At 36.2% G+C, this 23,045-nt stretch overlaps 1 protein-coding gene across 1 annotated transcript in view; it reads left to right on the forward strand.

The window, feature by feature from the left end:
* The first annotated feature begins 2,352 nt into the window (after nucleotides 1-2,352).
* The window catches only part of LOC126979615 (fatty acid synthase-like), a 53,433-nt gene continuing 32,740 nt past the window's right edge, over nucleotides 2,353-23,045 (forward strand). Inside the window, exons 1-17 of the mRNA XM_050829047.1 lie at nucleotides 2,353-2,379; nucleotides 8,600-8,766; nucleotides 9,915-10,107; nucleotides 12,116-12,236; nucleotides 13,337-13,540; nucleotides 14,133-14,249; nucleotides 14,891-15,069; nucleotides 15,523-15,668; nucleotides 16,491-16,694; nucleotides 17,463-17,649; nucleotides 18,187-18,349; nucleotides 19,990-20,159; nucleotides 20,652-20,803; nucleotides 21,705-21,888; nucleotides 22,052-22,200; nucleotides 22,506-22,690; nucleotides 22,811-22,930. Of these exons, the coding sequence (XP_050685004.1) occupies nucleotides 8,617-8,766; nucleotides 9,915-10,107; nucleotides 12,116-12,236; nucleotides 13,337-13,540; nucleotides 14,133-14,249; nucleotides 14,891-15,069; nucleotides 15,523-15,668; nucleotides 16,491-16,694; nucleotides 17,463-17,649; nucleotides 18,187-18,349; nucleotides 19,990-20,159; nucleotides 20,652-20,803; nucleotides 21,705-21,888; nucleotides 22,052-22,200; nucleotides 22,506-22,690; nucleotides 22,811-22,930 (2,624 nt within the window). The 5' untranslated portion in view covers nucleotides 2,353-2,379; nucleotides 8,600-8,616. The remainder of the gene's footprint in view (nucleotides 2,380-8,599; nucleotides 8,767-9,914; nucleotides 10,108-12,115; nucleotides 12,237-13,336; nucleotides 13,541-14,132; nucleotides 14,250-14,890; nucleotides 15,070-15,522; nucleotides 15,669-16,490; nucleotides 16,695-17,462; nucleotides 17,650-18,186; nucleotides 18,350-19,989; nucleotides 20,160-20,651; nucleotides 20,804-21,704; nucleotides 21,889-22,051; nucleotides 22,201-22,505; nucleotides 22,691-22,810; nucleotides 22,931-23,045) is intronic.

Consider the following 23,045-nt stretch of genomic DNA (forward strand, 5'->3'; position numbering starts at 1 on the left):
CACATTTATATGTATTTAGCCTTAGATTTATTTCTTCATTTTTACGGAACACCAACATCATGTTGTATTTAACAATCAATGAATTTTACTTTTTATAGGAACAAACACTGAGACACATGATTATAATAGAAGGACACATCACTCTGTTTGGTTAATTAATAGTAAAATTTAAATCCAAAAACATATAACTAAATAGGTAAGAATAATCGTTATGAGATCAACTAAAGTAATTTAAATTTTCATTAAGATTATAAGGCTACAAATAACTAGATTTTATTTTCATTTTAAGAAGAAGTAAAGAAGAAATAACTCAATAGGTATATAAAAGATTGGTCTCCGCTGTGCTAAAATGCCGGGTTGCGTAATAAAACTTTGTAAAAAAAATACTACAAGAAATAAGAAAGACACTGAGATCGTATATCATCAGTAATTATTTTGTATTTTGTTAATTTCAATGTAAAATTACATTATTTTTAACATTTATTTTTTTATTAATTTTATCATTACATAAATATTTACTTACAGCTAACAAAGAGTACTCGGCCATAAAAATTAATAAATTTTATATATTATAGCTTCATCATCGTATGTGCAGCCATTTGAAAAGATGTACCTATAAAATAATGGTATTAAGTATAGGCAATATTTTTAGTGAAAAAAAACAAATAAGTAAGTATATAACTGATATGCACTTAAACCTTTTTGATGAAATGAGTAAGTATAGCGATTGCGAGGTGTGCTAAAAAGCACTTTAAAATATGATAAAAAAATTATAGCACCATAATTGAGAACTCTTTTAAGAAAACTTCTTACAGAATCCCAACAAAAAATCGTAAGTTCTAATTTGACATGTTTACATTACGTGTTTAATACAGATGATTTTGGTTGGTATTAGTTACTGCCCATCGCTAGGATGAAATAGAACTCTCCAAATTAGTTGGATTAAAAGTAACGTTCAATTCAATCGTTCACCCTTCCGAATATTGACTATGGTTCCAAACTTCGTCGATGTGTCCGAAAACAAAATAGAGTCGGGTCTATCGCTATCGAAACATCGTTTAAATTTCGTTCGTTTACGAAGTTTAATTTCGGAGAAAGAGAGTAGACCACCTGACCATAGTACGGTATTGCAAAAGTATACAAATTTAGTATCAATCCACATTAAACTCTTAGTTACTTCATGTTTTCGTTGAACAATCCTTTATATCAAAGCGTTCTCAACTAATCCTCTCCATATCGCTTTATCTCTACCTGAGGTGGTTATATATTATAGCCCTTGACTCATGCAACACCTCACTATCATTCTATTACATAATATCAACGCTTCTATTTCGTGGTTTACGAAAGATGTTTTGCAATTTTCGCGCTGGTCCCGATATCTTCCATAAAGTCTTTCTCTCGAATTAGTACGACTTTGGCTAAGAGTTCCTCCATCGAAACGAATGATCGTGGTCCATTTTTAATTTTATTCGAACCACCAACAGAATTATTTAAGTCTTAGGTACTAAGTTTATATAGAATTCCATTTATAGGTAGATACAACATTTAAATTTAGACAGATAAATCCTGCGACAGTACTTAAGGATAGAATTAAAGCATATAAAAATGAACATAAATAAAGATTAATGGTTAGAAAACTCACAACATTTACATTTACAATTCTAAGAAGTTAGTGCTTGACATCTCCCACTTGAGATTCAAGTGATTTTACAAGTTTTATTTTAAAATGACACGAGCCTTCATGTCAATCTTAATATATATAAATCTTGTGTCACAATGTTTGTCCTCAATGGACTCCTAAACTAATGAACGGATTTCAATGGGGATTACTTCATGGAGTGCAGTTTAGTCAAACTTAAGAGATAGGATAGTTTTTATTTCGATTTGGGACCCATAATTATTTTTATTTCCAATATTTGTTTTGTTTGGACATATTTTCTGTGAGAGTATTTTTGACGCGCGGTTTGACAGTTCTGCTGTGAAACAATTTCATTATAACAACAAGGAACATATTATTATGTTACAATGAAAAATTATTGACAAATTCATCAAAAACGGTATTTTATTTATTATGTACAGAACAACGTCTGTCTGGTCAGCTAGTATTATATATAATATAATCATCACTGCCGATCTCTTGCGATTTCAGAGAAAGAGTGTTGTCAGCCCTTTTGGTATTTTCAAGAACCCAATATCATAGTATAGTTCTGGAAATATTGCGAAAATACGTTTATTCTGCAGTTTTATTTAATCTTGAAGAATTATTTTAAACATGTTTCAGTGTGACCACTGCTTTATATTTCGATCACAGGTATTTAAACATATTTCACTTACGAAGGGCGTCTATTGTGTGTTAATTACTTGTTACTTTTTGTCGGGGTAAGTTGTGTCTTCTTTTACAATCGGAATTTAATTTTAAAGAAAAAAAAAAACAAAATCAAATGAAACTAATCAATTTACTATTATTTTTTATTTTTTTTTGTTACACAATTTAAGTCATTTAGTATCATTGTGTTCCTTTTCTTTTATTGTTTTTTACCTATTAAAACTCTATTAATTTTTGTCTTCTTTTATTGAAGTTTGTGTTTTTTATTTCTGTGAAAGTATGTTTTTATTAGAACTACCAAAATTTGTTACATCAAAAAAATACTTAAATCATTACTTACTGAATTACACATTATTGGATGTTCAACTTATTTAAAGTTATCGAGTCACATCATTTTCCAAAAAAATTAAAAAGGAGTATAAAAAAATTGCAATATTCAAAATTAAAAAAAAAATACTTCAGATTTAACATAAGTAGGTAAACTATGAATATATGTTTAGGTACATCTATATTATTAGTGCATAGTTATTACAATTTAAGGCCTTAACAATCTTAATGCATGTTTTTTTTTGGGTAATGTATCATGAAATATGTCAACCTCTTTGCTACTAGAATTATAAATTTTTGTTAGCCTTGTTAAAGCAGGAAAATAGCTTCAGGTTTGTCTTCTGGCTACGGTTTGGTGTAAAAACCGATTGCTTGTCGGGGGATTCTGCTTGGGACTTTCAAATTGGAGTTTTGCAAGAGTAGAGGGAGTTGTCTTTAACTTACGGACTTCAATTAAAATTTATTTGGCAGTTTTGAACCAGCGAAATATGTCTATTCATATTTAAAGTGATTTGAATAGCTGTAATTTCATCAACTGCATACAACAAAGATGAAAGGCCAATTCACTTAAATAAGCTCCTTAGCAAAAAACGGGCACTTTTGATTTATTTGAGTACTTTTCGTATTAACAGTTTGTAATAGGGATTTGATGCAACAAAATAAATAATCAAACAATATTATTCAGGCCTAGGCCGCACTACGGTTAAGCCGCAGTTTATGAAACAAGCAAACGAAGACAAGCGGCCGCACTTGCGGTTTCTTCCCTCGACTGATTTTAAAACCGTGAAATGTTACAAAATTGTCGCGTAAAAATATCACGGCAAAATTTTTTATTTATAGAATTTAGTGGATATTAATTCACTATACGTTCACCGCGGGTGGTTTTTTGGCCAGTATTCGGCCGACCGTCGTGAAGGATTGTCGTGTTGTCGGGTCATTGAAATTCTGTCGTCAAACGAGTTTTTCCAGAATCCTAACTAAGTACGTATTCATGAAAGTGATGGATGGACGCACATTGTGCAAAATTTCACCGAAGCTACTGCTGACGACATCCGAGAGTAATAATTGAAAAATTTCTCTTGGCATTCTCTTAAAATTTTATATTTCTTATGAAAGAAACGTCTATCATACGGTTAGGTTAGGTTAGTTTAGGACCAAAATTTGTCAAATTTTGGTTGACGTATTTTTTTATTCTGATTCTAAGAAGCCTTACTGAGGTAAAAACCCTGATGTTGTAATTAAGTCAATCTTTGTTTGTTTTATTTTGATTTTTAGGAAATTACTCATTTTGATAAAAAAATAAGATACAACGATTGACTTTCTCTTATTTACGATTTAAGAACTGAAAGAGGAATATTACAATATTCACTTGTAGAGAAAAAATATTTTATTTACTATATAATATTATGTGAGCCGTGAGAATATAACAATACATATCTATATTATATCGATTATCTTTCTTGTTTGAATATAAATATTCACAAAGTAAGTAAAGTGGAAAAAAAACAGTGAACATACACCAGATGAAACCCTTTATAAGAAATAACTATACAGATTATAATCTAAAGAACATTCATCAATAAATTATTCATTAAAACGGCTTTACTCGCGGTTTAGTTTCGGACCATTCGGTGGTCCTTCATCAGAACATCCGAGAGCTTATCTCGGATGTTCTGTGGGGCTGGGTGTAGAGCTCTAGCACGTCGTTTTAGATTCTGAAAGGGATTGAGGTCGGTACTTCTTGCTGGACAATCTAAACCGTGGATTCCGACTTCACTTAAGTAAGCATCTACGTCACCCGCTCGGTGTGCTGCATCATTGTCGTCAATAAAAACAGAAGCACTTCCTGTAACAGCTAAAGCTGATTGTACATGAGGAAATAAGAGTTTCTTGATATAGCTTTGTGCATTTAGAGAGCCATTTTCTACGAATCTTAATTCCGTAGACCTTCAGAAGCTATGACAGCCCAAAACATGACAGAGTGTGGGCAGAAATTACGACATACAGTGGGCTGCATGTCGTAATTTCTTAATCTCACCGTCCAAAACATACCTCTGCATAACACTCTCCTGGTCTTTATAGCATTTTTCGGCGTCGGTACCAAATAAAAAGATACTGGCTTCATCATAAAATAAAACCTTGCTGAAGCAAGGTAGAATTAATTCTACATCTGTAAATGTTGCACCATTTTGGGAAAATTTTAACGTTGCAAAATGGTGCCCACGGAGTAATCTAGGACAATTTCGATTTCCTCGACTGTGTAAATTGACTTCTAGAAGTCTCTTCCTGACGCTTTCAGTCACATTCATAAAAAATGCAAGATTGTTTTTGATGTTATTGTAGGTAGACTTCTGAAATCGTAGTCTAGCTCACAATATATCGATCGTCCCTGGGTTCAGTACATCGTTTTCTTTCTGATCCCGGTCTTCTTTTCAAGGAACCGGTTTCTTTAAACCTAGTTCATGTCGTCTGAACGACTGACACCAAACGGTTCCGACACATAATAATGAGTACAGTCTTCTTGAAGAAAAGTATATTACCAGCGATCGTTGTCTGCCATATTACGACACAAAATTTGTCACGAAAAACCAATACAATTTTACATCAACAAAATTAAATAAGACCACTTTTTTATATATTTATTTATAGCACAATATCTAAACACTAACTGCGGGTAAATCAAATCGAAACGAATATTTTTAACAAGCTTTGAAATTTTCAAATTTGGAACATTATATTTTCTTGCCAGTACTTTATAATACCTACACAATTGTTTTTCGAAGTTCGCTGGAATTTAATTGTATTTTTATAATATCTGTATTGTTAGATTTTTGGCTTGTTGCATAATTCATCATGGAAAGTAACTATGCGAAAAGCAACCACAATGCACAGTTCCTTTGCGCGTAGTTTGAAGCCATGTAAACGTCAATTATTATAATGAAATACAATTTAATTTTCGACAGTACATACCGACGAAATACATAATTACAGCTTTATTCCTTCTCGGGCTGGAAGCTGTTTCTACAGGATACACAGCAGCACATTTTTCTGTCTTGTTGGCAGGAGTTTTTTTTTTTTTATGGAATAGGAGGACAAACGAGCGTACGGGTCACCTGTTGTTAAGTGATCACCGCCGCCCACACTCTCTTGCAACACCAGAGGAATCACAGGAGCGTTGCCGGCCTTTAAGGAAGGTGTACGCGCTTTTTTTGAAGGTACCCATGTCGTATCGTCCCGGAAACACCACACAAGGAAGTTCATTCCACAGCTTTGTAGTACGTGGCAGAACGCTCTTTGTAAACCGCACTGTGGAGGACCGCCACACATCCAGATGGTGAGGATGATATCCTAACTTGTGGCGTGTCGTGTGAAGGTGGAATTCGGCGGCAGGAATTAGGTAAAACAGCTCTTCGGAACACTCCCCGTGATAAATGCGGTAGAAGACACACAATGAAGCGACGTCTCTACGCAACGCCAAGTGATCCAGCCGTTCACAGAGTACTGGGTCCCCGAAAATTCGAGCTGCTCTGCGTTGCACGCGGTCAAATGGATCGAGCTGATACTGGGGTGCGCCAGACCAGAGATGACAGCAATACTCCATGTGTGGCCGGACCTGCGCTTTGTACAGCGCTAGAATGTGGGCCGACTTGAAGTATTGCCGTGCTCTATTAATGACGCCCAGTTTCTTTGAAGCCAATTTGGCTTTGCCCTCCAGATGGCCACGGAATTGGCAATCGCTCGAGATTTCAAGACCCAGTATTCCGATCCTAGGCGAGGCTTTTAGGGAAGTGTTGTCGAAGAGCGGTGATGCGATAAATGGGGTTTTTTTAGTGGTAAACGCGCAAACTTGAGTCTTCCGGGGGTTAAATTGGACAAGGTTCAATTTACCCCATTCCGCGACCTTCTCAAGAGAGGACTCGATAGAAGACACAAGTTTCTCCCGGCACTGGTCGACGATTTCCCGAGAGAGACGTGCATGGCATCCAACATATCATTGATATGCAGAAGAAACAGCGTAGGAGATAGCACACAGCCTTGGGGCACTCCAGCATTCACGGGCTTCGGGTTCGAGCAATGTCCGTCGACAACGACCTGTATGCTGTGCCCAGTGAGGAAGCTGGAGGTCCACTTGCACAAGCTCTCGGGAAGCCCAAATGATGGAAGTTTAGAGAGGAGCGCCTTGTGCCATACACAATCAAAGGCCTTCGCTACATCCAGGCTAACTGCCAGGCCTTCCCCCTTGCTTTCAATAGCCGCAGCCCATCTATGTGTTAGGTATACCAGAAGATCACCTGCCGACCGACCATGGCGAAAGCCGTATTGTCGGTCGTTGATCAACTAGTGACCCTCTAGATATACCAAGAGCTGACGGCTAATTATGCTCTCCATGATTTTGGAGAGCAACGAGGTTATAGCAATAGGCCTGTAGTTTTGCCGGATCCGAACTGTCTCCTTTTTTTTGGATCGGATGGACAAGGGCTGACTTCCATGAGTCAGGGACTACGCCTTTGGAATAAGAGTGCCGGAATAAACGCGTTAGCACCGGCGTCAACTCAGGGGCACACGTTCTAAGCACGATTGGAGAAATGCCATCCGGCCCGCTCGACTTCCTGACGTCCAACGAAAACAGAGCTCGCCTAACAGTTTTCTGTCTGAACTGTACTTCAGGCATAGAGCTCTGACACCGCGGGATGGTCGGCGGTGTTTTTCCGTTGTCGTCAAGAGTCGAGTTGGAGGCGAAAAGAGCGCACAGGAGATCGGCTTTCTCTTTTGCCGTATGGGCCAGGGTGTCATTCCTCATGTGCAACGGCGGCATGGACGGCTGGCTGAAGTTACCAAGAGCAGCTTTCGACAACGACCAGAACTTGCGTGTTCCGGTCGGGTTACTGGAAAGCTGCTCGCCGATTTTGACGACGTGTTGTGACTTTGCACGGGCGATTTGCCGCTTAAAAAATCTGGAAGCACGGTTGTATTTCCTCTTAAGAACTATGCAGTTCGGATCCTTTGTGCCCAGCGCCGCAACCCAAGTTCGATACGCTTGTTTTTTGCAGTCAGATGCTGCTTTAACTGACGCATCGAACCAGGGCTGTGATCTGCCACCGATCGGTACTACAGAGCTTGGTATAAAAATATCCATGCCCTGTAGTATCACATCGGCTACTGCAACGGCGCAGGTACTAAGATCATCCGAAGGGAAACAAACCCTGCTCCAAGGGTAGGATGCAAAAAAGGAACGCATCCTATCCCAATCTGCTGACTTGTAGTGCCAAACGCGGCGGGTCGCTGGTGGTCTGCGACGTGGGCGTCGGATAGGCACTACACTCCTGACCAGGCAATGGTCGGACGTTCTGAGAGGGGCGTCGACCTATGCGAAACATAGCGGCACTAGGCCGCTACTTCACGCCGGTATTGTCCGGTGCAAGTGTGGTAATTAACCCGGACGAGTCTGGCCCGATTGTGCTGACGTCAAAAGACGGCTGCGTGACTCTCCCACTTCTAAAAAGCCCTTAGTCGCCTCTTACGACACCCATGGGCCTGGGACTCCCCTATTTTTTTATGCCCCGGGGAAAGTACAGGGCATGGCAGGAGTTTGCAAGAACTACTTGTGTTGTGATTTAAAGGGCGCAGTTTTTTGTGTATTTACTGATCAACGGGGAATTTCTAATTAGTCTGGCGACGATAGCAATTACTTCAGTACTCCGAATTTGGATGTTACATAATACCCAATTGCATTCAATGCAGGTCGTATCACTTACTGTAGTGCAGGTAGTAAAATTATTGGCCAATTAATCTTAAGTCCCTCAAGGTAAGCGTTGAATTTTACTTTTCCACTCAATCGTAGCCGGCCTGTATTACAATACAGAGCGTTTCCTTTACTACAAGCTGAACATCTTACTAATTTCGTAGCTTCTTATAAAAAAAAGTATATTAATTATATTTTTATAGGATAAGCCACAATCATCATGTCGCCAAAACCGCAGCAAGAAACGTTAGTCCAACCGGAGTCCCTAGGTGATGCTGATGCAGGAAACCGTGTGGTCATCACCGGGATGGCGGGGTCTTTCCCTGACAGCTATAATGTTAAGCAGCTTGAGGAAATACTTTACAAGAAGGTAAAACATTACGTCTTAAGTCACCGCATAATATCTAATTTACTTGTTGTAAGAATATGTATTTGTAGGACCTACGGAAATGTAAAAGGAATAAACTTAAGAATGTGCTAAAAAGTCAACACATATAACACTTGATCGTAAAGTGAGTCTCTTTACATCGTTCTTAGGGCCATAATTCGAAGTATAACACACACGTGCATAATAATATTACTCACTGGTGCATAATTGTATTATCCCTACAAAGTAAGGTTAGTAACTGCAAATTATTTGAAAGTAATCAAGACATTTCAATTTAAACGGGTAATACAGTTCTTTTTTGTAACAACAAAGAGGTTATATGCCACTGATAATCCCTTTACATTTTTGGAATATATAAATGTATCCCTAATTAAGACGAAAACACTTTTATTCTTATCAGAATATTTATAATTCACTATAATTTGTTATTAAATATGGTCGCTTCCCCGTTATAGTAGTAGTGTAGTGATAGTTTTAATTTTATGTAATCATAGTATTGTAAATATAGTTATAAAATGTAAATAAGATTTGTTTTGTTTGAATATATCTAATAATATATAAATATTCCTATATGATAATCAATCACTTGAAATGAACTTGAGCACCATTTCTCATAATTTTCATATTTTGTTTGTGTCGCGTTTGTTGCTGTGTGGTAAGCAATTATTTTAAAAATATCAAGTTTTAGCATAGAAGACAAACAATTGGTAGATTTACCCCGCCAGAAATACGAAAATGCCCAACATAATGGAAACGAAAGCCTAAAAAACTAAAGACAGGTACTTATGATTTACGATAGTTTCTTACAATGGAAATGCAAGAAAATCCCAGTAATTTTCTGAAAATGTTTTTCGTGTAATCCCGTGAACTCGCCAATACAAACAAATCCACTGTATAATGCAATCCAAAACCGTCATCCAAATGTCAGTTAAATACTTTGGTATTGTATTGCAAGATGGACCGACGATCTGGTTAAAATCGCCGGAATACGTTGGATGAGGGCAGCGCAGGACCGATCGTCGTGGAAACCTTTATCCAGCAGTGGACGTCTTCTGACTGATGATGATTGCTTCTGCTCATTAACTCGATATTTCAACTAGCTAAAACTAAATTCGATATCGTTTTTGTAGGTAAATCCAGTGGTGTCGAAAGAACCGAGGTGGGAATATAACCACCCAGAGATCGCAAATTACACCGGCCAAGCTCCTGATTTGAAGCATTTCGATGCTCAGTTCTTCAAAGTGCATTACCGACTAGGAAACTCTATGGACCCAATGTCTAGGAGAATTCTTGAACATACATATGAGGCAATATACGATGCAGGTAAAGAAGTAATAAAAATAGGATTCAAAATCATTCCTCAATCACACAGTTAGTCTTACAAATGTTAACTATTATACGATTTGTGCACATATTAATATCATGAGTTTTGCTTTCCAATTTATAAGACCGTTAATTCGAGCCCTTCCTTATAATTCTTCTTCTATTAGGGTGTTTGTAATGTTGTTCTAGTATTTCTTAGGTATGATGTTTAAGAAATGTTTATACAAGAAATTTAAATATATACAAATATTATTTAACTTGATAGGATTATGTATCTGCCTGCTAAACCCCGGCAAGGGGAAAAAATTGGAACGTAACAGGCCTATGGTTGTCGTAATATATAAATTGGTTGAACAATTGATGTAGGAGAGCCACTCTACCGTTTCAAGTCTGCATTACAATTACGTGCATGGCACATCATTCAGAGTCAGACTCAGACACAGATACAGATTAAAGTACCATCCTCACATGGATAACCTTGGCCATGGGATGAAGTAGCAGCCACCTATAGCTTACTTCGGTGTGAGAAATATAAGCCTGCAACTGTACTATGGGCAGAAAACTGCTTTGTTGTCTTTGCACGGTAATGAGTCAGGCAGGCGGCAATGCATCCGATTCAAAAAGAGGTGAATAATCGAGTTCGCCTATCATCACTTCCCGCCAGCTCTAGGTATTTCAAAAATATCGCTGCAGTACAGCTATATGACCTACAGTACAGCTTTTGCCATGGGAGTAAAAAAGGGGTTCTCCCTTATTTCGATTTCAAATTCTTTTGAAAAACTAGCCACAATGATTGAAACATTGTAACTCGTCGGAATAAATAAATTATGTTATTTTTTTTTAACGGAAAAGTAGGACAAACGAGCGTACGGGTCATCTGGTGTTAAGTGATCACCGCTGCCGACATTCTCCTGCAACACCAGAGGAATCACAGGAGCGTTGCCGGCCTTTAAGGTGTACGCGCTTTTTTTGAAGGTACCCATGTCGTATCGTCCCGGAAACACCGCACAAGGAAGTTCATTCCACAGTTTTGTAGTACGTGGAAAAAAAGCTCCTTGAAAACCGCACTGTGGAGGACCGCCACACCTCCAGATGGTGGGGATGATATCTTAACTTGTGGCGTGTCGTCCGAATGGCCTCCGGTCCTCGAAATTAACCTATGCGAAACATAGCGGCACTAGGCCGCTACTTCACGCCGGTATTGTCCGGTGCCAGTGTGGTAATTAATCCGGACGAGTCTGGCTTGATTGTGCTGGCGTCATAAGACGGCTGCGTCACTCTCCCACTCCTAAAAAGCCCTTAACGACACCCTTGGGCCTGGGACTCTCCTATTCTTTTTACGTCCCGGGGAAGTACAGAGCAAAAAAACAGTATTATGTATACTTTCAGCTTTAAGTCGCATTGGTTCTTAAATATGGGTACTCTAGCTATAGTAGTAGTTACGCATGGTTAGGAAGCGTTGGGTGGGTGCAGGTTAAATCTCCCATTTTGATATTTTGATATCTGGTGGACAAAATTCGGTTGCCGTACCAATATTTATGTGACGCACAGAGGCCCTTTATCTTTCTACCAGTAAAAGAAAAAACGATTGTTCATTTACGGCGTGTTGCTATGAGGAGAGTAAATAACAGGAGCATTGGGAGCCGTTTAACCGTGCAATAAGCTCAAGGAGCAAAGTCTTTGCGTTACTACCATGGGGCACCCTCAATATTAGGGCCATTTCTGTTTTTATCAATATTACCTTGTGGGAAATAATCAAATGACTACAATTAAAAATGAAAATCTAAAAGTGGCCAGAGATATTCTAGGTATAATATAACTTTATAAACTTCAAATGGGACCGCAAAAAAGCAAGTATTCGGACAGACATAGTTATGTAGCATATGAAAAAAAATCGCCACATAATAGAAGAGAAAACCGCATGTTTCGTTTACTTTAGTTATTTTTATAGCAGCCAGTTTAGATAAATATTAAATTAAGCCTCTTATTTGTTGAATTTACTTTTCAGGTATATGTCCTGAACAGCTCAGTGGGAAAAAGGTCGGTGTCTACATTGGCACATGTATGTCAGAATCGGAGAAAGCCTGCTTCTATGTTGCAAATGCTAAAACTGGTTTTGGCATTGCTGGGTAAATTATAAGTCATTTACACTTGTTATATTTTATGTTTCCGTCCCTCATAAAGAAAAGAAAAATATCAGATTCACTTAGTTATTCCTTTGTCTATCTGTCTGTCATGAACCCGAAAGTTACAATAAGATGTTGAATTTATGTTTATGAAATAATCCTGATGTTCTAATCAAATATTTACGAATTATATTGTAATACTTCGTAGTTGATTCAACACCAGCTGTTGACCCAGTGACATAAAAATCTGTGAGGAGCAAGTTGAAACCACCTAAAGGAATTAATCTGAAAATGGTTTTTTCTCATTGTATCACAAATATACTGACGTTTTCCCAAACGCATTTTTAGTGCCTATATGGAATGGATACATGTGTTGCTAAGAGATAAATTGAAAGAGATAACTATATTTTCTATTTATATAAATACAAATTATGTAAATAACAAGTGAAATATTAACAGTGCAAAATGCGGCACCTATTTTAAATCATTTCGCGAATATAATAAACACTTTTTAAACTTTTACGCGGAACTTTTACATGGTTTTTTTTATGATGGGTACTCCCGATAAATATTTTTTTAAGAACCATTGGATTGGGTTGCATAAACCACGGGTATTTTTTTCTAAACGCCAATACAACCTATGGCTTGTAAGAGAACCTATCGAAATTAAAAAACAACCTATGGATTTTAATAGGGAGGATTGTTTAAGACTACCACAAGCATGGAATCCTGCGGTCTTATTCTGCAATACAATTAATTAACACAAAGATCCAATTTTATGGACGTCGTTAGTAGTGTGTTTCGTGACTTAGAGAACCAAAAACCGAAAAGAAGACGCCACATGGGCAGATTGATGTACTATTTAGTGTCAATATGTCAAGAGTTTCTCGCCGCTTCCGCAGTTCCGCCGTGACAATTCATGCAATTGAACGAAATATCTGCTTCAAGTAAATAAAATATTTATATCGTGAATACTCGTAATAATAATAACTATAATAAAGTCTATTGTACACTCGCTACGGAGCCATACTCAAATCTCGAGTCTGCTGTTTTCTATAACGTTTGCACAAATAATATCATACAATTCCTTATTATATTTTCAGGTGCAGCAAAGCCATGTTTGCTAATCGTATTTCTTACTGGTTAAATGTCAAAGGACCCTCAATGTCTGTAGATCAAGCTTGCTGCAGCTCATCGGTTGCTTTACAGTTGGCATATGAGGCTATTCGTCGCGGTGATTGCGAAGCAGCTGTTATAGGTGGTGCAAGTCTTTGTCTCCATCCTCAACAATCAATTCATACTTCAAGGTTCGTTTTATGAGTATTGTTACTCTAGAACAATTAAATATCAATATTGGTATTGCTAGTCGTGATGTGAAGATGTTAATTGGACTCAGGAGTCTGGAGCGGTCGCAGATGTAGAATGTGACTTCCGTCGATAGTCTGCATTCTTATAATCAAGTTACTTCAGTTCATGCTGGGCTGCCAAGAATGGGTATAAAAATGTATATCTCAGTAAGATGTACATGTTCGTACCGTTAAGTGACTAAACACCTGACCTGTGGGTCCTATCTACGCAACCTGAAGCCCAAATACTGGCGATTCAATCTAAAGGATCAACTATCTCGGGAATCTAGCCAATATCACAATTCAAAAATTTAAATTAATTAAGAGGCTTATTATTAACTTATTGACCTTAAAAATCTACCTTCCGTTGGAAAAGATAAAGCATATACCTATCACTCTGACCTAAGAAGAACGGGAGCAGGAAACTGAGCGAAACGTTAGTTTATTTCAAAAAAAAATTCGTTACAATTAAATTGTAATTGCATTACATTTCGAAAAATGACTAATAGATTTGGGTTACTAATTAAATTTATAAATTTACTTTAAATTTCAGGGTTATAGATTTATGTCCCGATGGTAAAACAAAGTCGTTTGACAAGAATGCTGATGGCTGTGCTCTATCGGAATCTATTAGCGTACTTTTCATACAAAAAGCCAAAGACGCTAAACGGTATGTAAACTTGTTATTAAATAGCTGTGACCCGCGACAACATCCACATGTAACCCTATTAGTTGGTATTCGAATGCTCCTACAAGCATTTATACAATTCATTGTTGAGACAATGTTCGCATTTAAACATTTTCGTTTGATCGTTTTTGCTCTGACTTACTTTGCAAATCCGAATAACACAAAAATACTTTTTTATCTTCGCGTTATAACATCGCCCAGAGAATTTCAAAAACGTTTCAGTAGATCTAGAGATTGGCCTCTACAACCTCACAAACTTTACCTCTCTATAATATTGGTATAGATGACATCATTGTATCATATTTTTTCACCGTGGTGCCGTGGTGGGTAATACAATGCTAAGTAAAGGAAACACACTATGTTCGTATTCACTTTTAACTCTGAATTGTATCATGTATCCACCTTGTACTTTTCTTAATTTTTTCTTTACTTTTCGATAATATGCTGGTCCTATTCAAACTATCCAAAACAACTCTTGATGCCAAATCAGTTTTGTATTTGGATGACTTAGCAAATTTTCTAACTCATACTTACATTATAAAAAAAATATAATTGCTCATACATAAAATTATCATAATAGAAGCGATGTTGTCGTGTTCATACTAATTTGAATTTATTTTTAGTATTTATGCTGAAGTGCTTCACGTTAAAAATGAATATACAGAAATAGTCAAAACTGAAACCGGCCCAAAATATGGATTTTATCGCGACGTTGGTGACATGACTTATTTCATAAAACAATTTTATAAGGAAGCTAATGTAGATCCTGCAGACGTTAAATACGTTGAAGCTGTGGGTTCTGGTAAGTGTATGATATAATAAACATGTAAAAGTATCACCAGTGTCTCATGAGTTCATTCAGCATAGTATAATAGTTAAAGTTCCAATATATGTTACACGTTATGACTAAATTTAACGTTTTACTAACAAATGTCGCTGCTTTAAATCTCATTTCTTAACTGTGAATGACAGAGTATCCTGGGATTAGATTTGTTAATCTTTAGCAATTATTTATGAACAAGATTATTTAAATGATGATAGTATTAGAGCGAAAAAGAAAACTCATATCTTTCTCAGATATTTTATTGACATTAAAAGAACTCTCAGGAAATCTGGAGTTTTCATATTCTGGTATTATTCCTTGATCTTAGTGTTCATTAAAGGACTTTTTTGACTTAAATACATACCAAAAGTTCTGAAAATTGACAAAGCCACATGATGATCTAAAGCTGAGACAACTTTTATACATTTACAGCAACAGACGAAGTAGACAAAGTTGAGCTTGAAACATTTAACAATGTGTATTGTACACAAAGACGTGAAGAACCATTGCTTGTTGGAAGTGTTACTTCTAATATTGGTTATACTGCTGCTGCTTCGGGTATCTGTTCTATCCTTAAGGTAAGTTATGAGATTATAAGAATATATTTTTAGATTATATAAACTCATCTTATATGAGCTGAACGGTATCTCTCAAAATATTTTATTTAAAGCAAGTCCAACTAAGAAACTGGACAAGTGCGAGTCGGACTTGGTTCGGCACATATTAGTAGATACCTACGTATAATTATAAAAAAGGATAAAGGCTTTCTTCATTCTTCGTTATAAATCGAAACTATAATTCATAAAAATAACTAAATCTGTTTAAGCTTGTGCCAATGAAGCCCTTTCATAAAATATCCCACATGACATTATTAACTCAATTCAAAATTTGCATAAAGATACTGTTTTTTTTAATTTAATTACAAAATTATAGTTTTCAGACTTTTCCCTATACTTGTAGTATACTACGGTATTACATATTCTAAATTTCACATTTCTATGTCAACGGAAAATACCCTATAAGTTTTGATTCCTTGAGAGTGTCAAGTTATACGTAGGCATAAAAAGCCGTATCTGTTTTTCACGTTAGTTAGTTGAACTTCCTATAGTTAATAATATTCACAGCGCGAAATGCAAAATATTGGACTGCACGTAGTTTAAAGTCAGGCTTGTTGGAAATGTTAAGATCGAAATAAAACAGAACTCCGTCTTACAAAGACATAGAGTTGGCATTAATCCTCCCTTTTATAATATATGAAGTAATTGAAAAATCTGTAGTATTCATTTGTAAGTAATTTAATTAATAATATATTATATATTATAGGTATAAGAGTGGTATATTATATTATACTTATTATTACGAATCACATGCAATAAAACTCATATTTTTTTTAAATTTAGGTTCTTCTGGCGTATCGTAATGGACTCTTAGCCGGAAATCTGCATTGCGAAAATGTTCGTGACGATATAGATGCACTTCGTGATAAACGCATTCAGGTAGTCACTGACCACAAAAAGTTCAACGGAGGATACGCCGCTGTTAACGGAATATCTATCACCGGTATCAACGCGCATGTACTTTTGAACAGAGTCTACAAACCCAAGGTAACCAATATTAATTGATAACTAACTCTTAATATTTGTGTAAATATTCAACTGGTAAGTACGTATTTAATTGATGTGTATTAAGATTCAGTAAGTGACTCTTCAATATAGATGTTATTTAACTATTTACCAATAATCCAACAACATTATATTACATCACCATTACATTATAAATTAATAATACAAATATGTACGATAATATTATTAATTAAGAGGTGTGTGTGTGTGTGTGTATTTATAGGTTTAGGTGAGTGAGGGTGTGGGTAATTGAGTGTTTTCGTGTTCATGTTCTACAACTATATTTTTCTATGTACTAAATATTGATATTTCGCGTAAAAAGCGTTGATATCGCGAAAATATCTACACCTGTGTACTCACTAACTCTCAAGTATGCTACATTTTAAAATATTTACAATTCATAGTCACATGATAGACGTAAAACTAGGTTGTGTGACGAATTCTATGGTCCGAACAATCTATCAGGTTATTCCATTACATATGAAGGTTCTATTCTAAAGCGTACAAATACATAGATTTCGAAATGAGAGTAATCCTTGAAGAATCTAACAATTTTTTTCTGTGTAGACTCTAATCTGTATATATGTATTGCATACTGAGATGACCGAATACTTGATGCATAATCAACCATACTCCTTACGTACTCGTATGTTGAGTACAGAATTTTCAAACAGGTTTTCATTTTACAAAGCGCCTATTAGCATAAACTTTGCGAGTTGGCATTTAAATATTATTATGAATACTTTGCAGGATCTGTCTCGGTACCAGACTAGCATACCACGATTGGTCACAATATCTGCCAGACAACAGTCAGCGGTAGACAGTATTTTTAAGGACTTGAAAAGTCGTCCGGTCGATCCAGAAGAATTGGCTTTATTCTATAATATCCATGAGAATCATATAAGCGGACATCTGGGTAGAGGATTTGCAATTTTAGGTAATGAATTGATTATTTTACTCGTGTTACCTACTATATTTTAGTTATAAATGCACGATTATATTGCATCTGAATTATTACTTCTTGCTGTAATTTGGCAGTATATAACAACGATCAGCTGCAAAAAAAAGTAGGTTATTAAGTTGTGTGTATTGTTTATGTTTATTGTTTCACTTATTATTACTAAAAACTTCATAATGTAGCAGAAAAAAATTTAATGCACAGCTCGCAATGCTCGGGTATATTGAAGTGTTCTATTAACATGATTCAATTTCAGATCATAGTGTCGTTGATTTAAAAATCAAGAATTGAAAGTTGAAATAACTAGTGATTTGGAATTAATATGTTTTAAAGCCATTTTTATCATTTGAGTTACCTTGATTTAAACTGTACTCGTGTTTGTAGTCAGTATTACAAGTTTATATCACAAAGAGTTTAATACATAAGATCTTTGAATTACCGTTTAATATTCGTGCAGTGACTTTACGTTTTAAATTTTAGAAAGTTAATTAACTTTTTATTTACTTGCGCTTTTAGACACAAATGAGGATCAAGAGACAGTATGCTTGGTGCAGAAGTCAGATTACTTCGACGATGCTAAGAAACCTTTGTGGTTTGTGTATAGCGGTATGGGCTCCCAGTGGGTTGGAATGGGAGCCCATCTCATGCGTATACCAATCTTCGCTGCAGCCATTGAAAGGTTTTGTAAATAATTTCGTAATAATAAAGAAAAATTAGAAAAATACTATTCAGATAAAAATACATCATCAGTATAGGCATACTAGTAATTTAGCTGCTTTTTAACCATTATTTTTGATATATTAACAAAATACTGCTAGATTATTTAAATAATATCAGTTAAAAACTTCAGCTTCCAATGAAAATCTCAACGACTCCTCTTTATACAATCTCATTATGATCTATTGGCTAACCGGGCCCTTCCTTCACTTGTGCTGATTCCTTCAAATTATCGAAAGTGTCCATATAAAATTTGAACCTCGAATTCACCCTCTTAGGGTTGTAGATTCATTTATTAATTTTGTACTTCAACTCAAACCTCTTCACGTGACTCCTCCGCAGCGCGCAGCGTGTAGATTATTATTCACAGGAGATAGATGTTAAAAGTTAAAAATGAGTGAACGAGGACCACTTCCGCCCAGGTGGTTAGAAAGTCTGTCATTGGGCTTACTTTTGTTGCGTCAGGCTGTTGATGCATACCTGCACCGTTTAACTCAACTCGCTGGCTTATAAGTTTGTCAATGATAGCCCTTGGTCTGTTGTTGTTGCTGTTAATTTTCGCTACATGCGTTATGATTAGTATGTCTGTCATTAGTAATGTAATTCTTTTAATGTTACTTCAAGGCAAGATCAGCTCTTATTTTATGATTTCTCTAAGTTGCTGTTCAGTTACATGTAGCTTGTCGTCAGCTACAGCAGCATTTAATATAGTAAATTAATAGAATCACTTTGTAGATTATATTACCACATTATAAGTTTAGCCACTTTAGGCTACACAGAATATAATATTTTCATTCCAGCAAAGAGCAGACCTATTCTTTTTAAGAAGCGTAGGATCCTCAGAGGGTCCAGGCTGGGCACGTCCTCTGCTTTGAGTGAGGGTGCTTTAAGACCCTAGCCTGATTCTGGCACTGACCTCGCATTCCAGAAGGATGTGTATGGCGGCGGCTGCGGCGGATTTGCAGCAGAATATGCACAGATTTGATTCACTGAGAAACATTCTGGCTAGGTGCACGTTCAGCTTGCAGTGGCCCGAGAGGATACCCGTGAGGGCTCTCAGTTGTCTCCTGTCCAAGCTTATGCATTGTTTGCCACGCTTACTTTAATAGTTGCCTAGAAGCAGCTTAGCCTGTTGATGGCCTGGTAACGAGGACCAGCTGCTTCCATCATTTCTTGATTCCTTAGGGCATTGTGGATAAAAGATTCACTGGCTCCACAGAAGGGTTCTAGGCCTATGAAGGGTGATGAGGCTCCATCCTTAGCTAACCGGTCAGCTATCTCACTGCCTATTATGTCTTTGTGCCCCGGTATCCAGGCCAGGGTAACTTTGTTGCTTTGGCTAAGGATATCCAGTTTTCATCACGTGACAATGCAACTTCCTTAACCAGATATTACCCACAATTTTAATTTAGTAACAAAATTAGTTAATATTTCTACATGTAACTGATCAGATGACTTTGATGTAAGCCTTAAAGATTGACTTTTCTAAATACTTAAGCTCGATCCGTCCTATGCTGGTGTAAATGTGTCAAGAATTTTGTGTATGGCAATATAAAATAATTTTGAACAATCCTGTTGAAAATTTGCAATTTTTTTTCGCAGGTGTGATAAAGTCTTGAAACCTAAAGGAATTGATATTGTTCATATAATAACATCTCAAGACAAGACTATGTTCGATAATATTCTGCACTCGTTCGTCGGTATTGCTGCCATTCAAATTGGACTCACTGATATACTAACTGCAGTAGGATTTGTACCGGATAAAATAATTGGTAATATATCCTATCAGATATATCAAATTTGCTATACATATATTATTGATAAACTTTGCTGATTATGGAGCGCTCTGACAAAACAATGAACTATTAGTACACAGCCTTACAGCATTGTGATCGTTGACTGTCACAGTTACAAACCTATTTATATTATAGTTATATCAGATATGAAAATCTTCAAAAACTACTCGGAAATGTGCTGTAATGTTGTTGTTTATATAAGTAAAGCCAATAATAGTTTTTTTTATGCGAGAGCAAGAGGCTCAGTTGGTGGGAAGTTCTAAAGCAACCATCCATGGACATCGGTAACACCAGGGGTCCATATATGCGTTACTGACCTTTAAATTGGGTATATGCTTAACTTTAACATTGCCTGTTATTGGCATCCACAGTTGAAAATATGCGATATTTTCGGATAAGTATTTGGGGCTGAATTAAGGACTGATTTAAAGTAAAATGCTAGGTCCAATGATCATATTTTTTTTCTAGGACACAGTGTGGGTGAACTGGGCTGTGCATATGCCGATGGCTGTTTCACCGCTGAAGAGATGATTCTGTCGGCTTACAGCCGTGGTCTGGTTTCTGTACAAACACCTTTTATTCGCGGTTCCATGGCTGCGGTTGGTGTGGGATATGAAAAAGTAAGTTTAAAACATGTTTTTTCATTCTACGGAATGTAAGGAGAGCATTATTATAATAAGTTATTACTCTGTGGTAGTAGTTTTTGACTTTCAATAATTTACATTTTAAATCCTATTTATAATATCTGTGGCCGTACTTCATTAGCATCTGTGAGCATCATTCCACGAGAGCCTGATTCTGCTCCGCTGTCAGTTTATGAGGGATCCAACGACAACATAGTTTCCGAACTTTCAATTCCTAGTGTAAAATTTGGAAAAAATTGAATTTGGCTCATACCAATCCACAATAGTCCTAAATTTGTCGCATAGGTAATCCGCGGATTTCCTTCAATTGGCCGGTTAACAGTAGCCACATTATTTTCGTTGACGGCAGTTGAAGCCCGCCCTTAACGAAATTCATCATGTACAGAATCCCGACCCCTCTGAAATTCAGCAAACCATCGCCTCACGGTACTCAAGCAAGGTCCTTTTCTCACAAAAGTATTTTGAAGACAAGTGGCACAGTCTTGCGGAGAGAGAGAACTTTTAAAATCAGAAAAATCATCGCTCTAAAATCTTTTCGACTTAACTCCATTTTCGTTGCGTCCGTATAACTTTGAAGTGTGATAAAAAACAATTGACAAATGATTTCCCGCCAATTGTTTTTTTAAGGTTGCGATGTTTCAAAAAATTTTGAAGAAACAACATTTGAAATTCAAATAGTTCCGATTAGCTAGAAGTGCAAGACTTTTAGTATGCCCCATGTATTAATAAAAAAATAAGACCTCTGAATTAATAAAGAAGTGGATGGCGTCTGCTTTATTAGATGACATAGACTATATATATATTATTACTATACTATTACTATTATATAGTTGTTGTAAAGTCTGATCTTGAAGTTCCTTTAAAAAATATTTTTCAGGTATCAAAGATGTGTCCACCGGAGATTGAGGTAGCTTGTCACAATAGTGCTGACTCCAGTACAATCTCAGGTCCAGCTGATGAAATGCGTGCATTTGTTTCCAAGTTGACCGCAGACGGCATATTTGCAAAAGAAGTGCCGTCATCAAACATTGCTTATCATTCTCGCTACATTGCCGAAGCAGGTAATGGCCATGTGCTCACTCATAAAAAATCATTCTGTTTCAACGATTCAGTAGTTTACCTCATCTTGCAGCATTAAATTATTATAAACACAAACTTTGTAACTATTTTATGTCATATGTCGATAACACAACCATAATATTTACGGGTATGCTTTTGGATTAGGTCCTGGCTTACTGAAATACTTGAAAGAAGTTATTAAGGAACCCAAGGCTCGCAGTGAAAAATGGGTGTCTACTTCCGTGCCTGAAGATAAATGGAATACAGATGCAGCAAAATATTCATCTGCAGAATATCATACCAATAATCTGCTTGTAAGTATTTTAAAACGTTTTTGATGCGATTCGACCGAAAATATTGGGTTGGTACTCCATTGTAGTATTGAAAAACGTGGATGACAAATCTTATTAAAATTTTCGTTTGCAGACCAATGATATTATAAAGTAGTATAAAGCTTGGTGTGTAAACTCGTTAATACGCCTTTTCGCTGAATTAACCTATTTAGAGGTAGATTTTGTAGTTAAATTGTTGGATCATTATATTTAAAAAGTGTTGTATAAAATATTATTTAATATTGTACAGTATTTAACTTATACATCTCTTTTATTCAATATTTTAGAATCCTGTACTTTTTGAAGAAACATCGCGTTTGATTCCGCGTGACGCTGTCTGTGTAGAGATTGCTCCTCATGGCTTACTGCAGGCTATTCTCAAACGATCTCTGCCTGATTCTTGTAAGAATATACCCTTGACGCGAAGGGGTCATAGTGATAATGCAATTCATGTATTGGAAGCTATTGGAAAGTAAGTTTGAATAATTAAAAAAATATATTATTAACATTTGCTTGTGTAAACTCAATTTGTTGAATAAAATTATGAAAACGTATGAACATTTGAAAATGCTATAGATTTTTATTTTCACAGGTTGTATATGGAGGGATACAATCCGAAAATAAAAGCTTTATATCCCAAGGTAGAGTTCCCAGTTTCAGTTGGGACACCAATGTTGGGACATCTGGTAGAATGGGCTCACGCCGAGACATGGTATGTTATAATTTTCTACATAATTAATTGAGAGATGTGAATAAACTATAAATATTAAGTTAAAGGTTCATCAAATCTGATACGAAAAGTGAAAATTTAACTTCTTTTTGTAAGA

This window comes from Leptidea sinapis, chromosome 1 (assembly GCF_905404315.1).
Source record: "Leptidea sinapis chromosome 1, ilLepSina1.1, whole genome shotgun sequence".
In the NCBI taxonomy this organism is placed as follows: domain Eukaryota; kingdom Metazoa; phylum Arthropoda; class Insecta; order Lepidoptera; family Pieridae; genus Leptidea; species Leptidea sinapis.